The sequence below is a fragment of the Gopherus evgoodei genome, chromosome 2 (genome assembly GCF_007399415.2).
Source record: "Gopherus evgoodei ecotype Sinaloan lineage chromosome 2, rGopEvg1_v1.p, whole genome shotgun sequence".
Classification (NCBI taxonomy): Eukaryota; Metazoa; Chordata; order Testudines; family Testudinidae; genus Gopherus; species Gopherus evgoodei.
This window is the reverse complement of record NC_044323.1, coordinates 21,815,126-21,840,497: the sequence shown is the minus strand read 5'-3', so window position 1 is coordinate 21,840,497 and position 25,372 is coordinate 21,815,126. Positions and strand designations below refer to the sequence as shown.

Below are 25,372 nucleotides of genomic sequence, written 5' to 3'. Positions count from 1 at the left end.
AGAGAAGAGCAACAAGAATGATTAAAGGCCTAGAGAACATGACCTATGAAGGAAACTGAAAGAATTGAGTTTGTTTAGTTTGGAAAAGAGAAGACAGAGAGGGGACATGATAGCAGTTTTCAGGTATCTAAAGGGTGTCATAAGGAGGAGGGAGAAAACTTGTTCATCTTGGCCTCTAAAGATAGAACAAGAAGCAATGGGCTTAAACTGCAGCAAGAGAGGTTTAGGTTGGACATTAGGAAAAACTTCCTGTCAGAGTGGTTAAACACTGGAATAAATTGCCTAGGGAGGTTGTGAAATCTCCATCTCTGGAGATATTTAAGAGTAGGTTAGATAAATGTCTATCAGGGATGGTCTAGACAGTATTTGGTCCTGCCATAAGGGCAGGGGGCTGGACTTGATGACCTCTCAAGGTCCCTTCCAGTCCTAGGATCTATGAATCTATGACAAGTCAAAACCAACACCTTAGACTCTAACCGGGAGTTCTGTGGTGGTCAGTCAAACAATGGAAAGTGTTTCCAGATTAAACGCACTACGTAGTATGCAGCCAGAATGTAGCTATCTAACTTCAGCTTCCACGTGATGTCAAGGTATCGCCCCACGGAGGGAACACTACAGTAGTTTAGTCTGAAAGTCACAGTGGCTTGGATAAGTGTAAAAGGTCCTCACTCTTCCTGCCAGGTAGAGTATTTTACAGGAAAGTCTTTCTAATTTATTTTAGACATATAGGGCCAGAAGGGACCTCAAGAGGTCACCCCTAGTCCGTGCACCTGATCACCAAACTAAGGCAGGATTAAGTATACCTAGAAAATCACTCTTGGTCACAGTTGCTATCTAAGCAGCTGCTATCCAGGAGCAACCAAGGATCTAACAAGACCCATGCTTTCTGCTGTGTTGCAGAATCTGAAAACATAGCTCTAAGTGGTATGAACTGTGCCATTCATCTCCAAGAGGACTAATTAAGTTACACAACAATAACAAAGTATTAACTAGATCACGGCTCTTAAAAGGAGAGTAGAGGCTATAGTTATGATCTGCACAACCTACTGAGAATGACAGCTTGTTTTGGCACTGCCAGTGAATGAGCTTTGGAGAGCACTGCTACTTTCTCCACCCCAACCAAGAAGCCAAACCTAAGGAACCTAGAGAGCCCAGGCGGGCCTGTGAGGCCCCCACAATGGGTCAGGCTCTAACAACCTGGTGGGGCATATGAGCCTCACAGGGCAGTGAGGTGAGCCCATCACAGAGTCCAGCAGAGACCATGGGTGTATTCAGACCCCACTGAGGAGGAGCTCAAGCCCGAAGAGCCCAAAGGGCATGTGTGATCACAGTGAGAACATCTGCACACCAGTACTTTTGGGGGTGGAGCTTATTGTGGGGGCATAGTTTAAACCAGTGTTACCATGGATTTTTTTCCAACTTAATCCGTGATAGCGGTGAACACTTTGGCACAGTGAAAGGCTTATTTTGTCTTATATCAGGCATAATATACTTTCTGGATTTAAGATTTTAGAAGTCTTTCTAACTTGTAATCATAGATCTATAGGACTGGAAGGGACCTCAAGAGGTCATCTAGTCCATACATCCAACCCTCGTGCTGAGGTAGGATTAAATATACATAGACCATTCATGACTGGTGTTTGTGCAACCTGTTCTTTAAAAATTCCAAAGACAGAGATTTTTGTAGATAGCTTGCTCCAGTGTTTAATTATCCTTGTAATTAGTTTTTTTCCTAATATCCAACCTAAGTTTCTCTTGCTGCCAATTACTTCTTGTTTTACCGTTGGTCTGTCTCTTCTTTATAACAGCCTTTTACAATTTGAAGATTGTCATCTGGTCCCCCCCTTAACATTCTCTAGACTAAACATGCCCAATTCATTCAATCTGTCCTCAAAGGTCATGTTTTCTATCAGTTTTGTTATTCTCCTCTGGACTCTTTTCCAATTTGTTCACATCTTTCTTGAAGTGAGGAACACAGAACTGGATACAGTTCTCCGGGTGATGCCTCAACCGTGCTGAGTATGCAGAACAAGTGCCTCCTGGGTTTTAAATAAGAACATAATAATGTCCATACTGAGTCAGACCAAAGGTCCATCTAGTCCAGTATCCTGTCTTCTGACAGTGGCCAATGCCAGGTGGCCCAGAGGGAAGGAACAGAACAGGTAATCATCAAGTGATCCATTCCCTGTTGACCATTCCCAGCTTCTGACAGAGGCTAGGAACACCATCCCTAACCATCCTGGCAAATTGCCGTTGATGGACCTATCTTCCATGAATTTATCTAGTTCTTTTTAGAACCCTTTTATAGTCTTGGCCTTCACAACATCCTCTGGCAAAGAGTTCCATAGGTGGACTGTGCATTGTGTGAAAAAATACTTCCTTTTGTTTGTTTTAAACCTGCTGCCTGTTAATTTCATTTGGTGGCCCCTAGTTCTTTTGTTATGAGAAGGAGCAAATAACACTTCCTTATTTACTTTCTCCACGCCAATCATGATTTTATAGACTTCTATTATATCCCTCCCTTAGTCATCCATTTTCCAAGCTGAAAAGTCCCGGTCTTATTAATCTCTCCTCATATGGAAGCTGTTTCATATCCCTAATAATTTTTGTTGCCCTCTTCTGTACCTTTTCCAATTCCAGTATATCTTTTGTAAAATGAGGTGACCACATCTGCATGCAGTATTCAAGATATGGGTGTACCATGGATTTATATAAAGGCAATATGATATTTTCTGTCTTATTATCTATCCCAGGGGTAGGCAACTTATGGCACTGGTGCCGAAGGCGGCACGCAAGCTGATTTTCAGTGGCACTCACAGTGCCCAGGTCTTGTCCACTGGTCCCGAGGGCTCTGCATTTTAATTTAATTTTAAATGAAGCTTCTTAAACATTTGAAAATCCTTATTTACTTTACATACAATAGTTTAGTTATATATTATAGACTTCTCGAAAGAGACCTTCTAAAAACGTTAAAAGGTATTACTGGCACGCGAAACCTTAAATTAGAGTGAATAAATGAAGACTCGGCACACCACTTCTGAAAGGTTGTCGAACCCTGTTATAGAGCATCTTGGAAAAAAGCTGTTGCTTATACAATACTCAGTTCACCAGTCAAATTAATCCTTACTACTGAGCAAAAAGATCTGTCTGGAAATTTACCATTTTTATTTCCCTCGCTTTCTGTGTCTCATATACATCAACTTTCATAGAATAGACTCAGTTCTATAGTACCAGGGTTCTCAATCCTTTTCTTTCCGAGGTCCCCCCAACATACTATAAAAACTACCCAGCACACCAGTGCCACAACAACTGTTCTTCTGCATATAAAAGCCAGGGACAGCGTTAGAGAGTAGCAAGCAAGGCAATTGCACAGGTCCCCGCACCACAGGGCGCCCCACAAAGCTAAATTGCTCAAGCTTCAGCTTCAGCCCCAGATGGCAGCACTTCGGCTTTCTGCCCTGGGCCTCAGCAAGTCTAACATTGGCCATGCTTAGCAGACCCCCCTCAAACCTGTTTGCAGCCCCTCAGGGGGCCCTGGACTCCTGGTTGAGAACCACTGCTATACTACACATCACTTAGGAATTACTGTATGTGTCAGTCCAAATTTGTCTTCTTCATTTCCTTAAATATTGTGAACTTGTCTATTTGAAAATTTAAAACTTAGAAGCATTGAAAACGCGAGTGCATGGTTAGTTACCAACATGATTAAGCACTGCTTAAAACAAATGACTGGAATTCAAGTGTTCTGCACAATTTTATTTTAGCTACAGCTGTCTCACGTACTTTCTGCCTGGTTAGAGCTGAGCAAGCTATTTTTGTAGCGAGCCTCTTTTTTGGTGGCATTTTTTCCACAGGCAGACTTGAGTTTCTGAACCTTATCCTCTTCCCCCAGTTCAAGGCAACTGGGCAGCGCCTCAATTCCTGCAATTACTAGAAACAGTTCAGAATTGTCTACAAGGCTCAATGTCTGGCCATGCCCATTTCACCTTCAAACCAGATTCTTTGCCCCCAATACCAGAAACAAAACCTGTGTTTCAGCATTCCTGCCTGTCCATTGCAATCCTAGCTGTTATGGCTGGTTTGGGGGTCAGCAGTGAGAGAAATGCTTCCCACACTTGCCTCTTTCTGTAGGGGCTGAAATTTCCAAGGCTTTGCTCTCTAAATGAGACCATTCACTGAGCTCTGTAATTGTTCCTCCTTCCTCTCATGGCAGAGCAGGCTAAATGGAACAAGCTGAAGTGCAAGTGGTACTCCACCTGTAAGTTGACCAAGTGATGAATCACAAAAGGGGAGATCTGCCATAATTGTTCCTAGCCCATAGTACCTTGCTATATCCTGGATAGGAGTTTAGAGTTTGAATAGTTTGTTTAGGGCCTTCACTTACTCACAGCATTGCACATGCATCACCAAGACTCCTTCAGCAAGTTGTGTATTGCAGGTCAGTCTTCTTAGGACTCCTTAAAACAGACTTTGAGTCCAGTAATTTTCCCAGAGGCTAATACACCTCTAAAGGGAGAATTCCAGGGTGCCATACTAGGTTCTGTAGTGTATAAGTGAATCACTTGGAAAGGAAGGTAACATTTCCAAGGAGAGTGGGAACCCAAATGTCTCAACTAGGAAAGAGGTCAGTCCCAGGCAGCAAATAAACTTTCTATTTCACAAATTCGTTGGTTGTTTAAAATGTTTGCCAAACACACTCTCCACTGAAATAGACAAACAAAGGTTGCAAATATAGACGCATATCAGTCTGTTGTTTAGTTGTGAGCTACTCACTATGACCATGTCTTTCACTATTAGCTGTTCTTGGAGCATGATTGGTCACCTAAGCCACAAGTTGCTGTGCCTTGACTGGATGATTGAAACACCTATAAATAGATTGTGGGAAACTGAAGATTGATTCTCTTTGTTGTGAACAGATTTTTCATTTCCTTTGAATATTCTCTGAACAAAAAGTGTACTGGAAATAAATAAAAGGCTGCAAATACCATTGCGGAGTTCTATATTTGAACAAATGTTCATTAATGCCTTTTTTCATTATTCCCCGAGTTATGTTCTACAGGGTTTCCTGTACTGGATATTATTTACCATCGCACCGATGTCATCCTTCCTGAATTTATGTTCAGTATTGCAACCATGAAGCTGTCCTAGATACCTTGTTAAAAAATACCCGATTGAAATAAAATCCCCCTTGTTATGTTTATTTTACAGAGTTCGTTTAGTAGAGAGAGGATCACCTCATAGTTTGCCCCTAATGGAATCAGGAAAAGTAAGTACTGAACATGGCTTCTGTACTATTAAAGATTTCTTTAATTTCCACTTTAATTTTTCTAAGATGAATTCAGTGCTGAGGAAAGCTCTAACACTGGACAGACTGCAGTCCTGTCGTTATCCACAGAGACTTACAGCACAGTAGCATTGACAGATCTCTTAACATTACTTCAACAACTTATCCCCCTCTGTTCTGAGGGAATTGCTTCCTACTCCTGAGATGATAGTTCACTATCTGCCTATGCAGTCCTCTGACTTGCTTTTGAGACAACTACTGGCACCTTTCTTGGCAGTGGAGGTTTTAATGATGACACATGTCCCCTGGAAATTGGACTGAGACCATCAAGACATTCCCACATTATTCATAGGCCCCCAGACATCTGGCAGTGGAAACATCTTTGGGATGTATGGGAGGCAGTGTGGGCTAGTGGTTAGATCACCGGGCAGGGATTTGAGAAACCTGGGTTCTATACCTGACTCTGCCATTGGCCAAGTGGTTGATCATGGCCAAGTCATTTTACCTCCCCATGCCTCGGTTTCCTCCTCTGTAAAATGGGGTTGATTGTGTAGAGCACTTGGAGATCTATTGATGAAAAGCTCTATCTAAGAGCTACATATTTACTTATTGATACCAAGCTAGACTAAATTTGATCCAGTCTCTGTAAGTGTGAAAGGATCCCTTATTGCTGCCCTGAGCATCCAGACAGTCTAGTTTAAAGAACTGAAACGGAGGCTCTTGGCACCATAATATATTCATTATTTTTCCCCATGTGAACATTATCTTTGGCAGAAAACATTATCTGTCTATCAGGGTTTTATCCTGCCATCTGTTCTTATAGCGTCTGAGCACCTTCCATAGGAAGCCGTAGCAAAGTCCTTTGTGGATTTTCTGCAGTCACTGGTTCTTGCCCCATTTCTGAGTAAAAACTCTATTTGGGGTAGAGTTTTTGGTTTTGAATGTTTTAGAGCCGATTCAGTATTTTTTAAAATTATTTATTTATTTTTAGTAGGATGGGAGTCTGTGTTATTTTATTCTTTATTCATTCTTACAACAGGCTTTTATGAAGAGGAGGGTTTGCAGCATTTCCTAAATTCAGTCAGTCTGGATTGGCTTTCTCTCTTATGCAGGTTTCTTCCACATCTGAATCCCTTGACTAATAAACAGGAAAGACAGGGATTTTCTTATCAGAAAGTTTACTGGCAGCAATCTGCAGGGCCGCCCAGAGGATTCAGGGGGTCTGGGGCAGGGCCGGGTCTTCGGAGGCAATTCAGCGGTGGGTCCCTCTCAGGGGGAAGGACCTGCCGCCAAATTGCAGCCAAAGGATGAAGCAATGGCAGTAGAGCTGCCGCCAATCATGGCTTTTTTTTCCCGCCACTTGCAGCGGCGCTTGTACTCACTGGGCGGCGCTCCAAGGCTTCAGCAGCACTTCAGCAGCGGGTCCTTCGCTCGCTCCGAGTCTTCCGCTGCACTGAAGGACCCGCCACCGAAGACCCAGAGTGAAGGAAGTGCCCACCATCTAAGTGCCTCCAAAACCCAGAGCAGCTCGCAGGGCCGCTGTGGGGTCCGGGGCCTGGGGCAAATTGCCCCACTTGCCCCCCCCCCCCCGGGTGGCCCTGACAATCTGTAACAGCACAGAATTAGGTATATCTATCACAACTAGCTAATACCATTCCTTAAGTAATATGTCAAGTATTTTAAAGATTTTTTTAATGAGTCAGGTAAAGGGCTTCTGGGGACAAGTATCATTTGTATAGTTACATAAACAGACATGTACATCATCTGGTTTCTTACAGAATATGACTCACTTTGTCTTTTAATAGATCCTCCCTGGAGTTCGCATCATTATTGCTAATCCTGAAACAAAGGGACCCTTAGGGGATTCTCATCTTGGTGAGGTGAGTCACAAAAATTGCCCCTTGGTCTGTAATGAATTAAATTACAGGAGCAAAAGCCACTTTACACTGTATTAATGGCTTCCTTAAATAAATACACCTCTACCCCGATATAACGCGACGCGACATAACACAAATTCGGATATAACGCGGTAAAGCAGTGCTCCAGAGAGGCGGGGCTGCATACTCTGGAGGATCAAAGCATTCGATATAATGTGGTTTCACCTATAACGTGGTAAGATTTTTTGGCTCCCAAGGACAGCGTTATATCGGGGTAGAGGTGTATAGAGATATGCCAAGCTCATGAATATCTGTAGACCATGCAGCTTTATAATGTGTGAAGTTAACAGTAAAAGAGTTGCTGTTGCTGTTAAAAACCTTTTTCTTGTTGAACTTCAAAAATATCAGCATCTCTTTAAGAAAAGCACAGAGACCTTTTTTAAAATAACTGTTTTTTTTCCATCTACATTTTCTGCTTGTTCTATTACTTCTGACACGCAGTAAAGGATATTTCTTTGATTAGTCTAACTTCAGCTATATGGAGTTCCTATATTCTTTTTATGATCACTATAACCTAAAATGTTCTGTTTAATGTCATTTAGGAAAGCTGTACACATTTCCTGCTTATTTTGTGTTTCACAGAATAATAAATTGAACTTAACGTTTTATTTTCAATGAGCAAATAAAGATTTCAATAAATGAAATAATTTGCATGGTCATGATTAAAATTACAGTACAACTTTTGAGAATATATAATCCTTCTGAAAAAAATGAGATCATGAAATCCCAGTGTTTTGTGCTAAGGCTGGAGTAAAATATTTTGGCCGAAAGAATACCATCCGTGCCCTTTTCATTATTCCAAAAAAGGTAATTTGTATAGCTTAGTACTGCCTTACCTGTCTCTCTAGAGTTGTTGTGAAGCTGTCTTTAATATTTTGAAGACTAAAAGTGCTTTGTAAGTACTAAGCACTATTATTGTTTGATAGCTAAGGGGCACACTCACCAAAGTAGTCTTATTGGGTGAGTTTCTGGCCCCTAGGCTTTATACCAAATGAAAAGACCAGGGCAGTGTAAACAGTCTTAGATGAAACTGGGGAAGAATTTCCCCAGCACAGACACTGTGACAGACCTGTCTATAAAGCTGTCATCAAAGGACCACCCTCAAAGTGCTAATGTAGCGGGCATGAGTGGAAGGGGCATGTTGGGGCAGCATCACAGAACACAGCACTGTGGAAATCCTGGGTAGCACTGCAGCCCATAGTATAGTCCTATGAGACTGATAGAAATTAGACAGTTCTGGGAGCTTGTCTAAGTTATACCAGGAGCGTCTTGAGCCCTCAGAGCAGCCCAAGACCAGGAGGATGCAAAGGCTAGGCACCACTTCCCTGAGGTGTGAGGCCTGTTCTGTACCTTTAAGAGACACAGAACCTCACTCATTGACTATAGCAAAGCTACTCACGTGTAAGGCAAGCAGGATTTGGCCCTCAAATAAGTATAGAAATAAGGTGAGTGTTGAATCAGAAACACCTAGTTATGATTAAAAATAGATGCAAGCATTTTCAAGAATTCTTCACCCCAGACAGATACTTTAATTAATGCCAGTCTAATTGCTTTTAACTTAGATATGGGTTCACAGTGCTCATAATGCCAGTGGGTATTTTACCATATATGGAGATGAATCTCTGCAATCAGATCACTTTAATTCAAGACTCAGCTTTGGAGACACACAGACTATTTGGGCTCGGACTGGTTATTTGGGGTTCTTGAGAAGAACAGAACTTACTGATGCAAATGGAGGTAAGACCACTAGTTCCATTTATAAATGTGTGTTTATATATAGCTTTGAAAGTGCTATAAAGTTGTTCACTCACTTGTAGCCTGGTCTGTTGTAAGCATCAACATTCACCATTAAATGCTCTAGAACCCTCCAAAGAAGTATTTTCAAAATAGATGTCAATAAGAAGATAAAACAGTGGAACAAGATGCCTGCCAAAAATGGCTGCCCAGTTGTATTCCTTTTGTTACATGTGTGCTTTTGTATGTTTTCGATACACACTGTAAGCTCCCTGAGGAAGAGACCTTCTGATTCTATATACAAAATGTCTCTAATACTTTTCGTCTGGAAAAAAATATTAATATTCTTACATATTTTGCACCACTGCTGCAATTGGCTCTGCATGAGCAGATCCTTGCTTATGGAACACTGCGGCAGAACTGGGCTTGGGCTTTTTGCGAAGCCACCCTCAGTTAGTAATCCTATTTCTGTGAAGTTATTAATAAAAATTGTCCTATTTTTGAACTCACCCTGTCCTTAAGACTGTATAAATGTACTATAAGCTCTAGCTTGTAAATGAAGTTACAGGGATAATTTGTTTTCTGTCAGGGAAGCACAGGGCCATATTATTCACTAGTGACATACCCTATCTTTCCTGTTCCCATCCCCTGTTCTCATTCCCCCCGTTAGTAAACATGATCCCAATTCCCCCACCCCCATCCTCTGTCCCTGTTCCCATTTCCCCTCCCTACTTCCTGATTCACTGCAGACGATGTAGTAAAACTTGAGTTTTGCTTAGCTATACCTTAACCAATCATTTTACTGAAATTTAACTAACCAATCCTAACATATTGTAACATGGTTATTTAACCAATTATATTCCACCACCTTAATTGATTTACACCCAACAAAATTAATTATATAGCAGACAGAAACAATCACAGAACCAGACAGAGATTATACAGACAAACAATAGGGAAGTGGAGACTACCGTGATAGAACAATACAAAAATGAAGATTTCACATCCTAGGTATTGATAAGTGAGTTCTGGCCAGACAGGATGCTATCAAACTAAGTTTCCTTTTACATCTTCTAGGCTCTTCCCTTTCTCTGGAGCTGATAGCAGTATCAGGACACGATTGTATTCCTAACAGCCCAATAGCACCTTATTTCAATGTGACTAGTTTGAAATGTGAGGATGTGACCATATATTTCCCAGTTTATGGCTGGCCTCTGCTACTTAGCTGAAGAACCAGGCCTCAGACTGTCACAGTAAGAGATGGCTGTTACACAGACAGACAGTGATTTTTTGATTCTTTCTTTTATGCCTCTATAACTAGCTCAGTGATAAGAATACACCTAAATTCTTAAATTATAGGCCTTTGCAGACAGGCCTGAATATCTATATCCTAACAGGCACATGGATATTTAGCATATCTGGCACGTAAATACCTTGCAAAACCAGCTACAAAAGTACCATGCGAACGCCTGTTCTCACTTTCAGATGACATTGTAAATAAAAAGCAGGCAGCATTATCTCCCATAAATGTAAACAGACTTGTTTCTCGTCACAATTGGCTTAACAAGAAGTAGGACTGAGTGGACTTGTAGGATCTAAAGTTTTACATTGTTTTGTTTTTGAGTGTAGTGTGACAGACCCAGGCCACTAGGGTACAGGAGTCTGGAAGAGGGCAAATATACTGGTCACTGGATGAGTAGTTTTCTGTTCCCTGAGTGACCAGAGCAGGGGCTGCACTAGAGTAATCAGGAACCTGCTAGAACCAATTAAGGCAGCCAGGCTGATTAGAACACCTGCAGCCAATCAAGGCAGGCCAATCAGGGCACCTGGGTTTAAAAAGGAGCTCACTCCAGTCAAGGAGGGGGGAGCTAGAGGAGAGGAAGTGCATATGAGGAGCTGGGAGCAAGAGGCACAAGGAGCTGAGTGAGAGGGTTTGCTGCTGGAGGACTAAGGAGTACAAGCGTTATCAGACACGAGGAGGAAGGTCCTGTGGTGAGGTTAAAGAAGGTGTTTGGAGGAGGCCATGGGGAAGTAGCCCAGGGAGTTGTAGCTGTCATGCAGCTGTTACAGGAGGCACTATAGACAGCTGCAATCCACAGGGCCGTGGGCTGGAATCTGGAGTAGAAGGCAGGCCCGGGTTCCCCCCAAACCTCCAAACTCCTGATCAGACACAGGAGAAGTTGACCCTGGTCAACTTACTGAGGTGAGCAAATCTGCCAAATAAGCACAGGACCCACCAAGGTAGAGGAGGAACTTTGTCACAGTAGTTATGTAACAAAAAAAAAATCTACATTTGTAAGTTATACTTTCACAGTAGAGATTGCACTACAGTACTTGTATGAGATGAATTGAAAAATATTATTTATTTTGTTTATCATTTTTACGGTGCAAATATTTGTAATAAAAATACACCTCTACCTCGATATAATGCTGGTCTCAGGAGCCAAAAAATCTTACCACGTTATCGGTGAAACCACGTTATAATGAACTTGCTTTGATCCATCGGAGTGCGCAGTCCCACACCCCAGAGCATTGCTTTACTGCATTATATCCGAATTCATGTTATATCAGGTCACATTATATCGGGGTAGAGGTGTATTAATATAAAGTGAGCACTGTACACTTTGTATTCTGTGTTGTAATTGAAATCAATATATTTGAAAATGTAGAAAAAGATCCCAAATCTTTAATAAATTTCAGTTGGTATTCTGTTGTTTAACAGTGCAGTTAATCTCATTCAAATTTTTAATTGCAATTAATTTTTTTGAGTTAATCGCATGAGTTAACTGCGATTAATTGACAGCCCTAATTTGAATAGAACCTAGTTGGATGAATTTGATAACGTCTGAAGCCCTGCTTATAATTGCTGTGCATTAAGATTACTGTCCAGTTCCTCATATTTAAATCTTCCTCAAGGCATTTAATCTTATAAAACATTTTTTAGGATTTTCTCACTTCATTAATTATTTTATCCAGAAAAATATCCTGAAGCTATAAGGGGTCCAAGAAGCAGCAAGAATTCTTACTCTCAGAGAATAGCAACAGAGTGTTTTCTAGTCTTTCATTTCCAGTGGAATAAATCCTCCCATGACGTAGTAGTGGCACACCTCCTCTATCCTTCCTTTCTAAACTCTGTTTTCAGAAGGACAAGTTCCTTTTCTACATAGAGTCTGGGAGATGTCTTCATTGAGACTTAAACTCCATTGCCACAACCAATATATTTTCTCTTATGGATGACATAGGCTTATCATAAACTCACATAAGATCCCAGAAGAACTCTCATCTCAGTCTAGGAGTTGTTGTTTTTTTGGTTTGGTTTGGTTTGGGTTTATTGGTCTCATCTCTGATTGATAAAAATTCATGCTACAAACAAATTGCAAGATAGTTTTGTCTTAATCAGTGATTTGATATCAAGAATATAACGTATTATTTTGACATCATAGGCAGACACCATAGTGGTTTAAGCTACCAGATTTGAAATATCCAAGCTGCAAGATAGACAGATTCAAATTCCATAAGGGTCATTTTCACTCATTATCCTTCAAAGGCAGATAAACGGAATGCCATACAAGTCACTCTGTCTGCTCTACATTCATAAGAATAGAGATTTGATCTGGTGTCAGCTAAAAATTTCTTTTTCTCCCATATTGTGCTCAGCAACCTGATTAGCTGCTGCCCTCCATCCCACATTGCATTTCAGTAATCGTGAATGTATATAACTTGTAAAGTGCTTTGGATCTTCTGAAATTCAAGGATACTTTATAAATAGAATGTTTGTTATTTTACTAATGTGGATATTTTTATAATGTATTTAATATAGTAGAGAGATAAGTCATTGCTTTTCCCTCTCTGTAACTAGAGCGACATGATGCACTTTATGTTGTGGGTGCACTAGATGAAGCCATGGAGTTACGAGGGATGAGATACCATCCAATTGATATTGAGACATCAGTAATTAGAGCACACAAGAGCATCACAGAATGGTGAGTGTTGTGAAACATTGTGAATCTTGTATCAAATATACCAGTGTTCCAAGTGTTCCGTAAATTATACACTCTCTAAGCTAAAACTTGACATAAGCCGCTTTTATCAGGAAGGACAATTTTCTTTACTCTTTTTTATTTTCTAAAAAACATGTTACATGATGTTTGGTGGTAATGGTGAGGTTTAGTTTTATTCTGAGTTATTTTTAGCAGTGGGGTTTGGAAGCTTATTTGTTTGTTTTCTTCATCTTTTTTGGAATTCCTTTAGAAAGCAACATAGCAAGTTAGACTAACAGACGTTTTGGAGCATGAGCTTTCGTGGGTGAATACCCACTTCCTCACCTTCTTCTGCTAGATTGAATTGCCTATTATTAAATTTTTGTGAAAGCAGCAAAGAGTCCTGTGGCACCTTATAGACTAACAGACGATGCATCCGACGAAGTGGGTATTCACCCACGAAAGCTCATGCTCCAAAACGTCTGTTAGTCTATAAGGTGCCACAGGATTCTTTGCTGCTTTTACAGATCCAGACTAACACGGCTACCCCTCTGATACATAGCAAGTTAGTTTCATTATGGAGCTGAGACCAGTTATTGATTAAATATCAAGATGCTGAATGAGTGTTTATCTGCTTTTCCTATGGGTTTGTACAGCACAATTCCAAGCATTTATATATTGTGTGAGTAATTGGTTGCAATAGGCCAATACTATACTTGCAGAAAATATTATGTAAAAGAATTCGGAGAAGTGCCTTTGTCCCATTGACTCTCAGTGAGATTAAGGTGCTTTTCAAAAACTTCACCCCAGTACATATTTCACTTTCTGCCTAGCCTCTTCTAGACTTCGGGCATTAACTTTATATCTGCTGGTCAAAACAGATCTCTTGCTCATTATATTTTTCAATATTTTGAATAATTATGGGGACGAGCGTGCCTATGCAATGGAATTAGACAAGTGACTGTGGACAGTGGGTAGGCAGATGGCTACTGTGGATAGCTGATATTTATTTGTATATTTTATATCTTGTAAAAAACCAAAGTTGCAATCCAGTTGTTCTGATAGTTAGTATGAGTATCCACATCCTATTACTGCAGCCATGGTCTGCCCTCCCTTGCTCCTTTATCCACTTCTTGCACCTTGTCTTAATTCAGGCCCCTGTCCTGTAACCAGCTCCATGTAAGCAGACTTGCATGGATCCTGTTGATGATCACACTCTTATTATGTAAGATTTTCAGAGTTGGGACCATATCTTTCATATATCTGTCTGGGGCCTGTCACCCAATGGGACCATGGCCCTCATTGGGTGGTGCCATAATACAAATAACAATTTAACAGTTATGACAGAGTGCACTGTATTGGCTAATAAGGGTATTTTAATAAGTCATTAGATATGTATCTTACTATAAAATGCAACTTTCACTAATTGAACTGCAGTATGCAAATGAACTAAACATTATTCTAATTATCAGTCACAATCTATATGACCCTCTTAATTGTTTCCTCCTTGTAATACCAAACCACAACAAACACAGATAGGGGAAAGCTCAACAAAGCAGTAGAACACCATGGATTACAGATGTGAAAAAGGACTGGGTGCTTGTTTAATTTAAAACAGGTTTAAAATATTGATGGATTTTACTTTTCATAAAATGTAGCAGGCAGGATTTTAATTTTACTGAGGCTTCATTCGTCAAAAAATCTCAATGGAATTACGTTACCATAATTCCTAGTTACCATCTTCTTATTTCTCCATGGCTCAGGCACCACTATGGATTGGCCTACATATAATATGTGTATGTTATAGAGATGAGGTAGCAGATCTGAGGTTTGCAATGGAAGTCAGATGTCTTCCCCTCACACCTCTTAAAGTCCACAGAAAGATTATATCTGCCTCAAAACAGTTAGATTAGTACCTAGGCTGAGGTAGAACTTACATACAAAAATTGAATTTACGTGGACAAAGCGTTCATGAATTAGAACACCTTTAAAAGAATGGTGTCCACCAGAATTCTAGAAGTCCTCTAACATTGTTTTACCACAATGAAACAGAAGAGAGAGAACGTAAGTCTCCTCTTCCCTAGCTGAGATCTAGTGCTCTGCTCCAAAGTGTAGTTCAGTAAAGTAAACATTCAAGAGTTGCCAATTCTTGAAATAGGAAACTGAGACTTTTAGATCCACCTCAGAGATATGAATGTCCATTAATTGAAGTTATTGGGAACTGGTCATCATCATCCATTAGGTGACTTTGAAACCTCAGGCACATGCTCTTCGTTGATTAATTACAAGTGCTGTAGACTGATGGGAGCAGTAGATGGTGGCTGGGGAGATGAATTCTTCACTCCCCAAATTTGCTGCATGGAATTGGGTGAACAGACTGGGAGGGGCCTCTAAGTATGCTGCTCCCTTCAGCCACCAGTCCTTAACCAGTGTCCTCCCTCTATATAGGCCTTGTGAGATGCACAGGAGAACCCCTGTCCTGCACACCTCGTAAGGACTGTCAATATGCAACATTGCCAGGAACAGGTCTGAGGGCTGGGGAGAAGCAGCAAATTAGGGTTAATCCTTAGCAACCACCTTCTGCTAACCAGAGCCACCTCATGGGGTGGAGACTTTATTCCCTATTCTGTGATTCCTGCATAGGAGGCTCCAGGGAACAGAGATTCTCTCCCCAGCTGCTCCCTGAGCCCAATGAAGGGATGCAGGAGGAGTGAGCAATCCTTTCCAGTCACCGTAGCTCTTAGGCCTGGTCTACACTTTAAAAGTTTTGCCAGAATGACTAGGTCAGTCAGGGATGTGATTTTCCCCCCTCCCACCCAAACCAGCACGACTATGACAGCAAAAGCTCTAGCGTAGGGAACTAGTTTAACTCTTGCCGTTATAAGCTGATATCCACTGGGGGAGGAGAGTGTGTCAATACAGTCTACTGGTATATCTTGCCAGCAAACCCTTTCGAGAGTAGACAAGGCCTCGGCCGATTCTTCAGTCCCCTGAAAGCGGTCCGAGAAGCCATAGTAGTCTCATTGAGGCATCTGAAGGTTTATTGGATGAAAGAAGGAGGGGTGCCAGGGAATGCTTCACCCCTTATCTCCTGAGGCACTGCAAAAACCTTTGCTTGGATCCCAGGAAACAGCAGCAGGTAGCCAGAGGGAGCAGTGTTGGATTTCTTCAATCCCCAGCTCCCCCACCATTGGGGTCAGGAAGCCTCAGAATGCATGTCAGTGTAGTAGGAGGAGGGTATTCCTCATATCTCTACTGCCTCCCCCCCTTTCCCTCAAACCTCCTCTCCTGCATTTCTCTCCCCCTGCCCCCATGAATGTAATGATGGAGAGCCCCAGTCCTGTAATCGTTAGGTTGACAGAATGGGAGCTCCACTCCTATACACCTCCTGTGTTCTGCAGGAGTGCAGCACGAGCTCCTGACATGCAGAACTGTGAAGAATTTTAATTTCCTTGTGAGGGCCTTTAAGACCTTTGTAACCTCAGAACTTGCCTCACCAAGATGGCAGGTGGAGACTGTGGTTGGCAGGAGTCTTTGCAGCCAGCAGACTAAGGGATTGTTCTGTCCCCTTGACTCTCCTAGAATCTGTAGGAAAAGAGTTCCTTTCCAGAGGACAGACCATTTCTAGACAAGGAAATTCCCACACACAAACCTTCAAGACTGCAGACACAAGAGTGTGTGTTTATTAGAGTGTGTTTATTAGAATAAACAATAAAACTACACAACAAAACACTGGAAACAAAGGCATTTCAGAATTAAAGTTGCATTTTCACAGTAAGTGAACCCAAATAATCACCATCATCTACCCACTACCCAGTAGAGTTAAGACTGTTTTAGAAAATATTCCAAATACTATTTTTACAACTCTGCTTAAGGAAATTGGTGCTCACTGGGACACCTTTAAGTCAGTTAAGAAAGTTGGTATCTTGTTGATTTGATTTATGACCCAGCTGTCTGAACTTTATTGATGAGTATCTGGTCTGGACAGTTATTTTAAATTTGCCTTTTCTCCTGATAATTCCAGTTGTATAAAATCCACAATCTGTGACTGTGATGAAATGTAAAGGCCCCACAAGTTGAAGAAGGGACCAGAGAGGCCGGGTTGGCAGGGCTAGGTTCACCCCTCCCATCCTGTCAATCATTCATAGAATCATAGGACTGGAAGGGACCTTGAGAGATCATCTAGTCCAGTCCCCTGCACTCATGGCAGGACTAAGTATTATCTAGACCATCCCTGACAGGTGTTTGTCAAACCTGCTCTTAAAAATTCCCAATGATGGAGATTCCACAACCTCCCAGGGCAATTTTTTCCGGTTAGGAAGTTTTTCCTAATGTCCAACCTACACCTCCCTTGCTGAAATTTAAGCCCATTGCTTCTTGTCCTATCCTCAGAAGCTAAGGATGAGGAAGCCTTTAAAAGGAAGGAAAGTGCAGTCAGTGGGGGAAGGAGCCGGATTGCCCTACGTAGCAGACTGCAGAACAATTCCTGAAGCTGCAGAGGGAACTCCTAAGCAAGAGACCTTCACCCCAACCCTGGCAGAGTACAGTGCACCCCCAGGGCAAGACAAACAGACTAAGCCTGTCTCAGAGAACCAGCCAGAGCAATTTCCCCAAGCTCATTTTGTTGTGGCTGGATCATTAGCAGCACTGTAGACTCACCACCCCACCTCCCTCTTTGTGGGGACTACAGGGAGGGAGTATACCTGAGTGATGGGGGGGTTGTGACTTTAGTTTTTATCCCCCCTCAACTAGAGAGAATTTAGGAGGCTGTCAAAGGGAAGAGCACCCCTAATAAATAGTAGGGAAATGGGACCTGTGTTGTGACCGCCCAGTATGGATAACTGCTCAGATTCCTCCACCCCCTCAGGCATGCTTAGGGTCCCCCACCCCTTAGAGAGGAACCACTAAAGACACTGTTTCAGTGGCCACCTGTATTTAACATGTAATGTTAAAGAATGAAGAAGAATGTCACTCTAATCCGTTTCTGTCTTGATGCATCAATGTAGGCAACATTTTGCAAACGTTTTTAATAATGTAAGAAACCTTAAGAAATTATGTATGGGCTTGTAATTTAATTAAGAATACACAATGCTGCCTCATTTAAACTCCTAACCCTGGAAAGAGGAACAGAGCATATGTCTTCGTTGCATTTGAAAGGAAGTGGCATTCCCTCTGTGCACAATGACAGAATGTATAAACCTAAAGGAAGCGTTTTGGATGCTTTTTGGAATAAGTTGTTATAGCTCAATTCCTTCTGAAGCGTTATAGCCACTTACTGGTACTTCCTGATGAGTGTGATGGAATATTGCTGGCTTTGCAGGAGAGGAGTAGTTTCCAACTCATTGGCTTTTGTTGTGTCTACAGAGCATGACTCTGGCTTGTGGAAATACAAACTTCGTGGGTTCCTCATTTTCTTTTTCCAACTCAAGAATTCTGAAAAGCAAATATATTCAAAACACTGATACATGTCTTCAGCTTTAACGTGACTTTAAAGGGCTTTTGTGTGGAATGTATAACTATAATATGATCCTTGACTGCCAGGGAAACTTTTAATTTACATTCCAAAGGTTCTGACGATTGCAAATGTTTAGGCTTAACTGTTAATTTTTGTTTTGTTTTTGTTTTTTAGAAAGCCCCAGTAAATCAAATGGAAATAGGCCCTTTCCTGCTTTCCGAGAGTCAGTCAGGATTGTGTGCCAGCAAAATTGCCCTTTCATGAAGCTTACATGTAGTGCTGCTAGATAGTCAGACTACCTCTGTTAAATAGTCCAGTTAAAATAAATCCTGCTTGTAAAAGGGACAGTGTTTCTGATCTGTCTGGGGAAATAAGTTTCTTCTGTGTCTTCCTCTGTTTCAGAAACTAGAAATATAAACAAACCGCCCTTTTCCACTGCATACTCAGTCCTTGGTTGTTCTTGAGCATCAAAGCATTATCTAATTAAAGCATTAAAATAATATTTAGAACTCAACCCTTAAACTGAAAATGTCATAATTCATACTGTAGTTGTGGTTAGCCTTAGCCTGCTGTACTGTAATCTACAGATGGCCCTGGAGATGCTGCAACATCTTGATGTAGCAAGTGGCCAAGGAATTTTAACCTTGCTGGTTTCAAGAATAGGAAGGAAAGTATAGGAGGAGTGGGGGGAAGCTGTGAGATCTAGCTACTTCCCCAGGAAGGCCACTGTGGTAGGTGTAAACCAGGATGTCATTATTATTTTAAAGTAACTTTCTTCTGAATTTCTTGTTGCAAATGTATATTTAGGTCATGTGAGCACTAAGGTGTGTCTAAAGCAATCCATCAATGTTCCAGAGCCTTATGAGAGAGAAAGAGACATCTTCACAGACAGATCACTGTACTTTGTTAATATTCAGCATCATTCAGAACTCATTAGACTTTCTGCTAAAATATAATTATAAATCAAAGTAGGTATTTTTTAGCAACATGGAGACAGAAGGCAGCCACTCAGCCTGTCTGTAACCACAACTTTCCAAGCCAATAAGTGCAAAAGAATTTAATCCAACAAAACTTGGTGGGGTTTTAAAAACAAATATTTTTAAATACATCTCTCCTGAAAGATACTCTTATAAACTTTAGTATAAAACACATGTTCTAAATTCTGGGCATGGATGGATAATTATGTGTGTTCTGCAGTTTCCAAAATACCTGTATTTTCAGAGTTTTAAAATTTGATGGAACAACGGCACTCTGAATTGGAGTGTTGACCTCAGGATGCAATACAGTTAAACACTCTTGGGGCTCAATGAGGTTCTAGAGAATCTTCACCTCATTGTATGTGGCTGGCAGTAGGTAATGCAATTTAAGACATTAGTACACATGTCTACTACAGTAAGGGAATAAAAGGTCAGTACTGCAGGTGGCATAAGTGACTGCTGTACTTTATTCTCCCTGGCTAATGGACACTGGAACAGTGGTACTCTAGCACTGCTACAGTCAGAGGGTCCAGCTGATGATAATCTTCTGGGTCCACTATATCCTGTCACCACAGCTGCTGCTATTGACTCTTCTCTGTGCCTGCACAACACCCCTCTCTGTGTAGGTCTAGGTGTGGAAGGTGTGTGTATTTGCAGCCAAAGATAAGAGATGCTATAGCTCAGCCACAAGATACTGGGCTTGGTGTACAAATTACCTAACTGAAATTCTATAACCTGTGTTCTGCAACAGGTCAGACTAAGAGCATGTCTATACAGAGAGTCAGGCTATGTCTACCCTTGGAACTCATAGAATATCAGGGTTGGAAGGGACCTCAGGAGGTCATCTAGTCCAACCCCCTGCTCAAAACAGGACCAATCCCCAACTAAATCATCCCAGCCAGGGCTTTGTAATGTGATTCACACAGGTGCCTGGACCCTGTGGACACATGCTCAAGACAGCTAGCCTATGCCACTACTCGCTATTTTTAGCACTCTAGGTCAATGAGAACTAGCGTGAGTATGTCTGCGTGAGCTGAGAATCACACCCCTAACTCCACATGTAGATGTAAGTCTCAGTGTACAGCAAGCTGGGGTGTAAATCTACAGTGCTGTAGCCTGCCGTGCACTGTCTGTGGGGCCCTGACACTTAGTGCTCTTTGACCTGAACTTTGACAGAACTTTCAGTGCACAGTAGCCAGGTAGCATGGCACACTAGACTGCAGTAAACTTACGCCCCAGCTTCCCGTGCTCCAACTCTCCAAAGAGACAAGCGCTTACAAGAGCCTTAAAATCTGTGAATAAGTGTGAAACTGCATCATTTTGGAGCCTCAAACTCACAGCACTCCAGTAGGAGTTCTGAGGCTCTGCAGGAGTTTGGGAGGGAATGATGGGGGTAAGACTGGACTGGAGGGAAGAACATGCCAATATGCCAGAACTCTCCCCTTCCATGCTCAGATGTGGAAAGAATGGGCCCTTAGTTGTTATGCTCTCTTTGTGTGAAATAAAACGTGACATTTAAACCTTAGCTAGAAAATAAGTGAGACGTCACTAGCATTTAGTGCTATATGTAAAAGTGTAGCTGTCACTTCCTTCGCTTTTCTCAACAACAACAACAAAAAGAAAAGGTGGGGTGGGGAGATACCCCATAGCATAGTATTAAAGCAGATGCTAACAGGACCATTTGTGTCGCTACCTGTGAATGAATTCTCCCCCAGTCTGTGATAGCCATATGTGCAGTATATTTGAAACACCCACTGTGGATAAAACATGGATGTGTCAGACTGGAAGGAAAACTTATAAAGCTTCTAATAATTGTTTTTTGTGTATTCTAGTGCGGTGTTTACCTGGACAAATCTATTGGTCGTTGTAGTTGAGCTGGATGGATCAGAGCAAGAAGCCTTGGACCTGGTTCCTTTAGTCACCAATGTGGTCCTGGAGGAACACTATCTGATTGTAGGAGTGGTGGTGGTGGTGGACATTGGTGTAATTCCTATCAACTCCCGTGGAGAGAAACAACGTATGCACCTACGAGATGGATTTTTGGCAGACCAGCTAGATCCCATCTATGTGGCCTACAACATGTAGTCTTGTATCTTAAGGCTTCCATGGACTTTACTATAGATGTATAAAATTTTTTGGTGTCCACTGAAAATGTGCAGATAAGAGAGTGATACTCATCAGAATGGAACTGTATCTATTATGACTTTTCAAAGCAGTCACGGTTTGCAGGAAATAAAATGTGAAATGTGTTTTCTTTTAGCACTAAATTTTAATACAGAAGGACTAAGGAGTACTGCCCTTCAGTTTGTCGGAAAAGCCCATTTTAGTTTTTTTTTTTTTTTTTTACATATTGGATGAAACCTCTTTCTGAGTAAACGTGGCTTTGTATTTTATGTTGAGTAAAGCTGAAGTAGCTAATCTTTTTATTCTGCCCTCCAAGTGGATTCTTTTTAACAATTTATATACGATGACAAAGAATTATGTTCAATTGTTTTTGACACATCATAAAAAACCTTACAAATACAGATCCATTACTAATTTAAGCCATTTTAGATCCCACCATTTTAGGAAACTATGTAGCGGTACGAGGAAAATGCCCAAAATAGCACCTTCCAATGAGAATTCTAGCAGCTTTCTCTATCAGAGATGTCGAAAGCACAAAGGCCAAAGAGCCTTTGATACTAGTGTTAGAGAGGAGAAATTTATAAATAAGGTGTATTTCGGCAATGAACTTGCAAATATCTTTGTACTAAACTAAAAAGATAAAATAAGTTAACTACTTCTTCTGTAATTATGTACAAAATGTTTAATTTATTTTGATCTCTTTAGAAGTATAAAAGAAAAAACATTCAAGAATATTAATCTCTTGTAATGTTTGCTAATATAAAAACAAAGTGTTGTATTATCTTGAGTGGATAGTATCACATCAAATATATATATAAGAAATATAAATTCACTAATGACAAAAAAGATTTTAAAGTTTAAAATGCAGTACTTGTCACTTGCATGGTATCTCCCACTGTAGATAACCAAATGTTACTCACAATTTTTTTGAGAAAAAGCAATCCTGGATTGCTAAGTATCCCTGTCTAAAAAAAATCCTCTAGATACCAGCAAGTGGAATTATTGCTGCCTTTAAGGCGGTGAATGAATTTAAAACTAAAAATGCACTATAAGATTTTTTTTTTCTTTGCCATGGAGTCAACAATAAATATTTGTGCTGGCATGTGCATACACTTGTTAGACTTTAGAAAAGGCAGGTTGAAGAATAGCACTGTTTTGTAGCTGCATAACTTTGTTGCACAATTTTTTTCATCATTTTAGTTGGTGTTTTTGTTGTGATAAGGAAAGGTTTTTGGTGGTTATTTGCATAGAGTTATCAATTTGCCTCTCAGCTGGTCCATGTAGCTTGGTGGCTAATACATCCAGTTTACACTTATAGAAAACTATTGTTTTAATGGTCTTTAATTTATTCTTCAACAGAGAATAACATATAGTCATTACAATCGATTTAGCACAAATTGTGCATCTGCTAATGAGTCCCTAGACCAAGTGAACTAACAGAGGAACTGAACTGCCTGTTTTAAGGAACTGAGTCCCAAAGTCTCAGAACTGAGGCCATCAGTAGGGAACAGTAGGAAAACATTTATCACAGCTGCCTTTATTTTACTGCCTTTGGGTAAACTAGATCTTCGATTTCCGTTCCAGTGTCTTTATTTCCTTTAACTTTCATAGTCCCTTCATTCCTTTGTAACCGAGTTGACCTGTGTGTGATCAGGAGTGGGGTTTACCAGCAGCAGTCCAAGAATGCTTTTCTTAATGTCCAAAATATGTTCATGTGCTGACTCTCATTAACAGATATGCATGACTAAAGTTGTTGCAGGGCAAACGTAATCATTTTTATAACACGTATAAGGGACGTATTTTGTCTGCCTTTGGAAAATATCTGTGGCAGTGGACCCCTGCTAATGATAGTTTTGTTTGGCTTCTAAGACACAGTGTTGGTTGTTTAAAATCTCTTTAAAAGATAGGGACATTTTAGTCTGCATGTACAGTACAGAGCATCTTACTATGTAAGACTTGTTTTATTTCAGACCACTCTCAGATTTCACTGGCGTGTGAATATTTCTACTCATGTTCTGAAGAGCAATCCTTATACTCTCTCACTCTTTTTCTGCTCCCAGAAAGAATAAAATCCATTCTTAATGGCAAGTTATTGTAAGGCTTCAGAAAAGATATTGATTGATTACAACCATAATTGCAGCGTGTGAACTAACTCGTGAAGTCCTGCTATTGCTGATCTCAGTACTGCAAAACAAATTTAGCTGTCATTTACAACATCACTTTGACCTTCACCAAGTCAGCTTCACATTCATAGGAAAAACAACTGCAACTGCAGTTGTGAAACACAGTTAATAACAGATCTCTTCTGCGCCCTGTCATCCGTGGTTGTTAAATTCTGAGTTAAGAGAAATGAAAAACTGAATTTCTAGTTTGGTTATGCAAGCAAAAGGAAGGAAACACTTAAGTAACATCAGACTGAGCAATAAAGAAGGATCGTTCTGTATTAGAAATTGTACTGTAGATAAACCATTCATGAGAATGTAGAAAATGTTTGTCTTGTGACCTTGTGCTTTTGAAGTCAGACAAAACCATGTAATCAATTTGATGCACATGCACAAAAAAGAGGGTACACAATGAACATTTAAACACAAAACTAATCAAACAGGAGCAGATTCCTCATGGTGCTTGTTTATTATATATATTTAATCCTGCTTGACACTTTACCCAAGGGAAGACTGTCCCTTTTATCAGTTGAATGTTAGCAGCGTTATTTCATAGAGTGTGGTGACTGGTTAGAGAAATTCATGTAACTCAGTCATTCACAGTTTAACAAAAGTTTTTATGTGCAAAGGACAGCAACCTTCTTGTATGTTAAACCACCAGTACGCTTTGTACATCTGTGATAACGCCTGTTTTATATTCAAATGAACAAATAAAAGCTTTTATTTTTGTTGCTCTGAAAATATCAGTTTCTTAATTAGTCATCCAAAAATGAGGTGTCCGAATCCACATGGGTTCTATGGAAGAATACTGACAGCTATATTGTAATTTTATTTTGTTTACCTCTCTTGTTGCATAATTTATTAGTAAGATCATTCTACTTTTAACAATGTTTAAATACTAGTGTGAGCATTTATTGCTAAAAGACTTTCATATGGCAACAAATGTTTTTTGTGAAATGTTTTTTTTAATTCTTTTTAATATATTTAAATATACTGTTCACATTTTTGCTGAAAGTGTAAAGATTATTGTAAGCTTGGTAACATTTTGTGAGAAGCAATAACAAGCATTAGTACTGTAAAACTCCTCAAATTTGTCACATCACTTTTGTTGCAAGGAATTGCTATTAGCATATTTCAAATAAGTCACTGATAAGTTATTCCTCTAGGTGTTTTAAATCTTTTCTTGAACCCTCTGAGACAGTGTGAAAATATAGTACATGGGTAACTGGTATGAATCAACTATATAGGGAGATAACTTCTAAATAACTCACAAATGTTTTGGATTATCTCACTGTAGCATTGAGAACAACAATATCACTATTATTTCAGTTGGTCCTCTCAAAAGAATTCAATGGTTTGGAAGCTTCCCTATTCGTGACCAATAGTTTCTGGCTTTGGAAACCAGTTGCTAGTTCCTGTATTCAGAAAGGAACCTCCTAAGTCCCTCACCTACTCCTTAGCTTCAAGATTTGACTTTGGATGGATGAAACATTCCAGTCAGCATTTGTTTAGGAGCCTAAGTGAAAAGTTGAGTGGGTTAAATCCAGTTCTTAATGGATACGTGTTTATAAATGGGAGCCCTGGAAGTAGTTTCAACAGGCAGACGTGACCATCCATAAGAGTGATTTCCTCCAGTTTAAGGTTGTAGCAGAGTTGGGGAACTTGCACTGGAATGGGAAGTTGTGGTATTGAAATTTGCACTGTCACCAGCCATACTAC

General features: G+C 40.5%; 1 protein-coding gene across 6 annotated transcripts in view; it reads left to right on the top strand.

The window, feature by feature from the left end:
- DIP2C (disco interacting protein 2 homolog C) overlaps nt 1-24,573 on the top strand; it is a 479,785-nt gene extending 455,212 nt beyond the window's left edge. For all 6 annotated transcript variants that reach the window (XM_030550132.1, XM_030550131.1, XM_030550129.1 and 3 more), the window contains 5 exons: nt 5,209-5,266; nt 7,090-7,164; nt 8,784-8,958; nt 12,815-12,938; nt 21,200-24,573. In XM_030550132.1, coding sequence (XP_030405992.1) covers nt 5,209-5,266; nt 7,090-7,164; nt 8,784-8,958; nt 12,815-12,938; nt 21,200-21,452 — 685 coding nt within the window. In that variant the 3' untranslated portion in view covers nt 21,453-24,573. The remainder of the gene's footprint in view (nt 1-5,208; nt 5,267-7,089; nt 7,165-8,783; nt 8,959-12,814; nt 12,939-21,199) is intronic.
- Nucleotides 24,574-25,372: the final 799 nt, after the last annotated feature.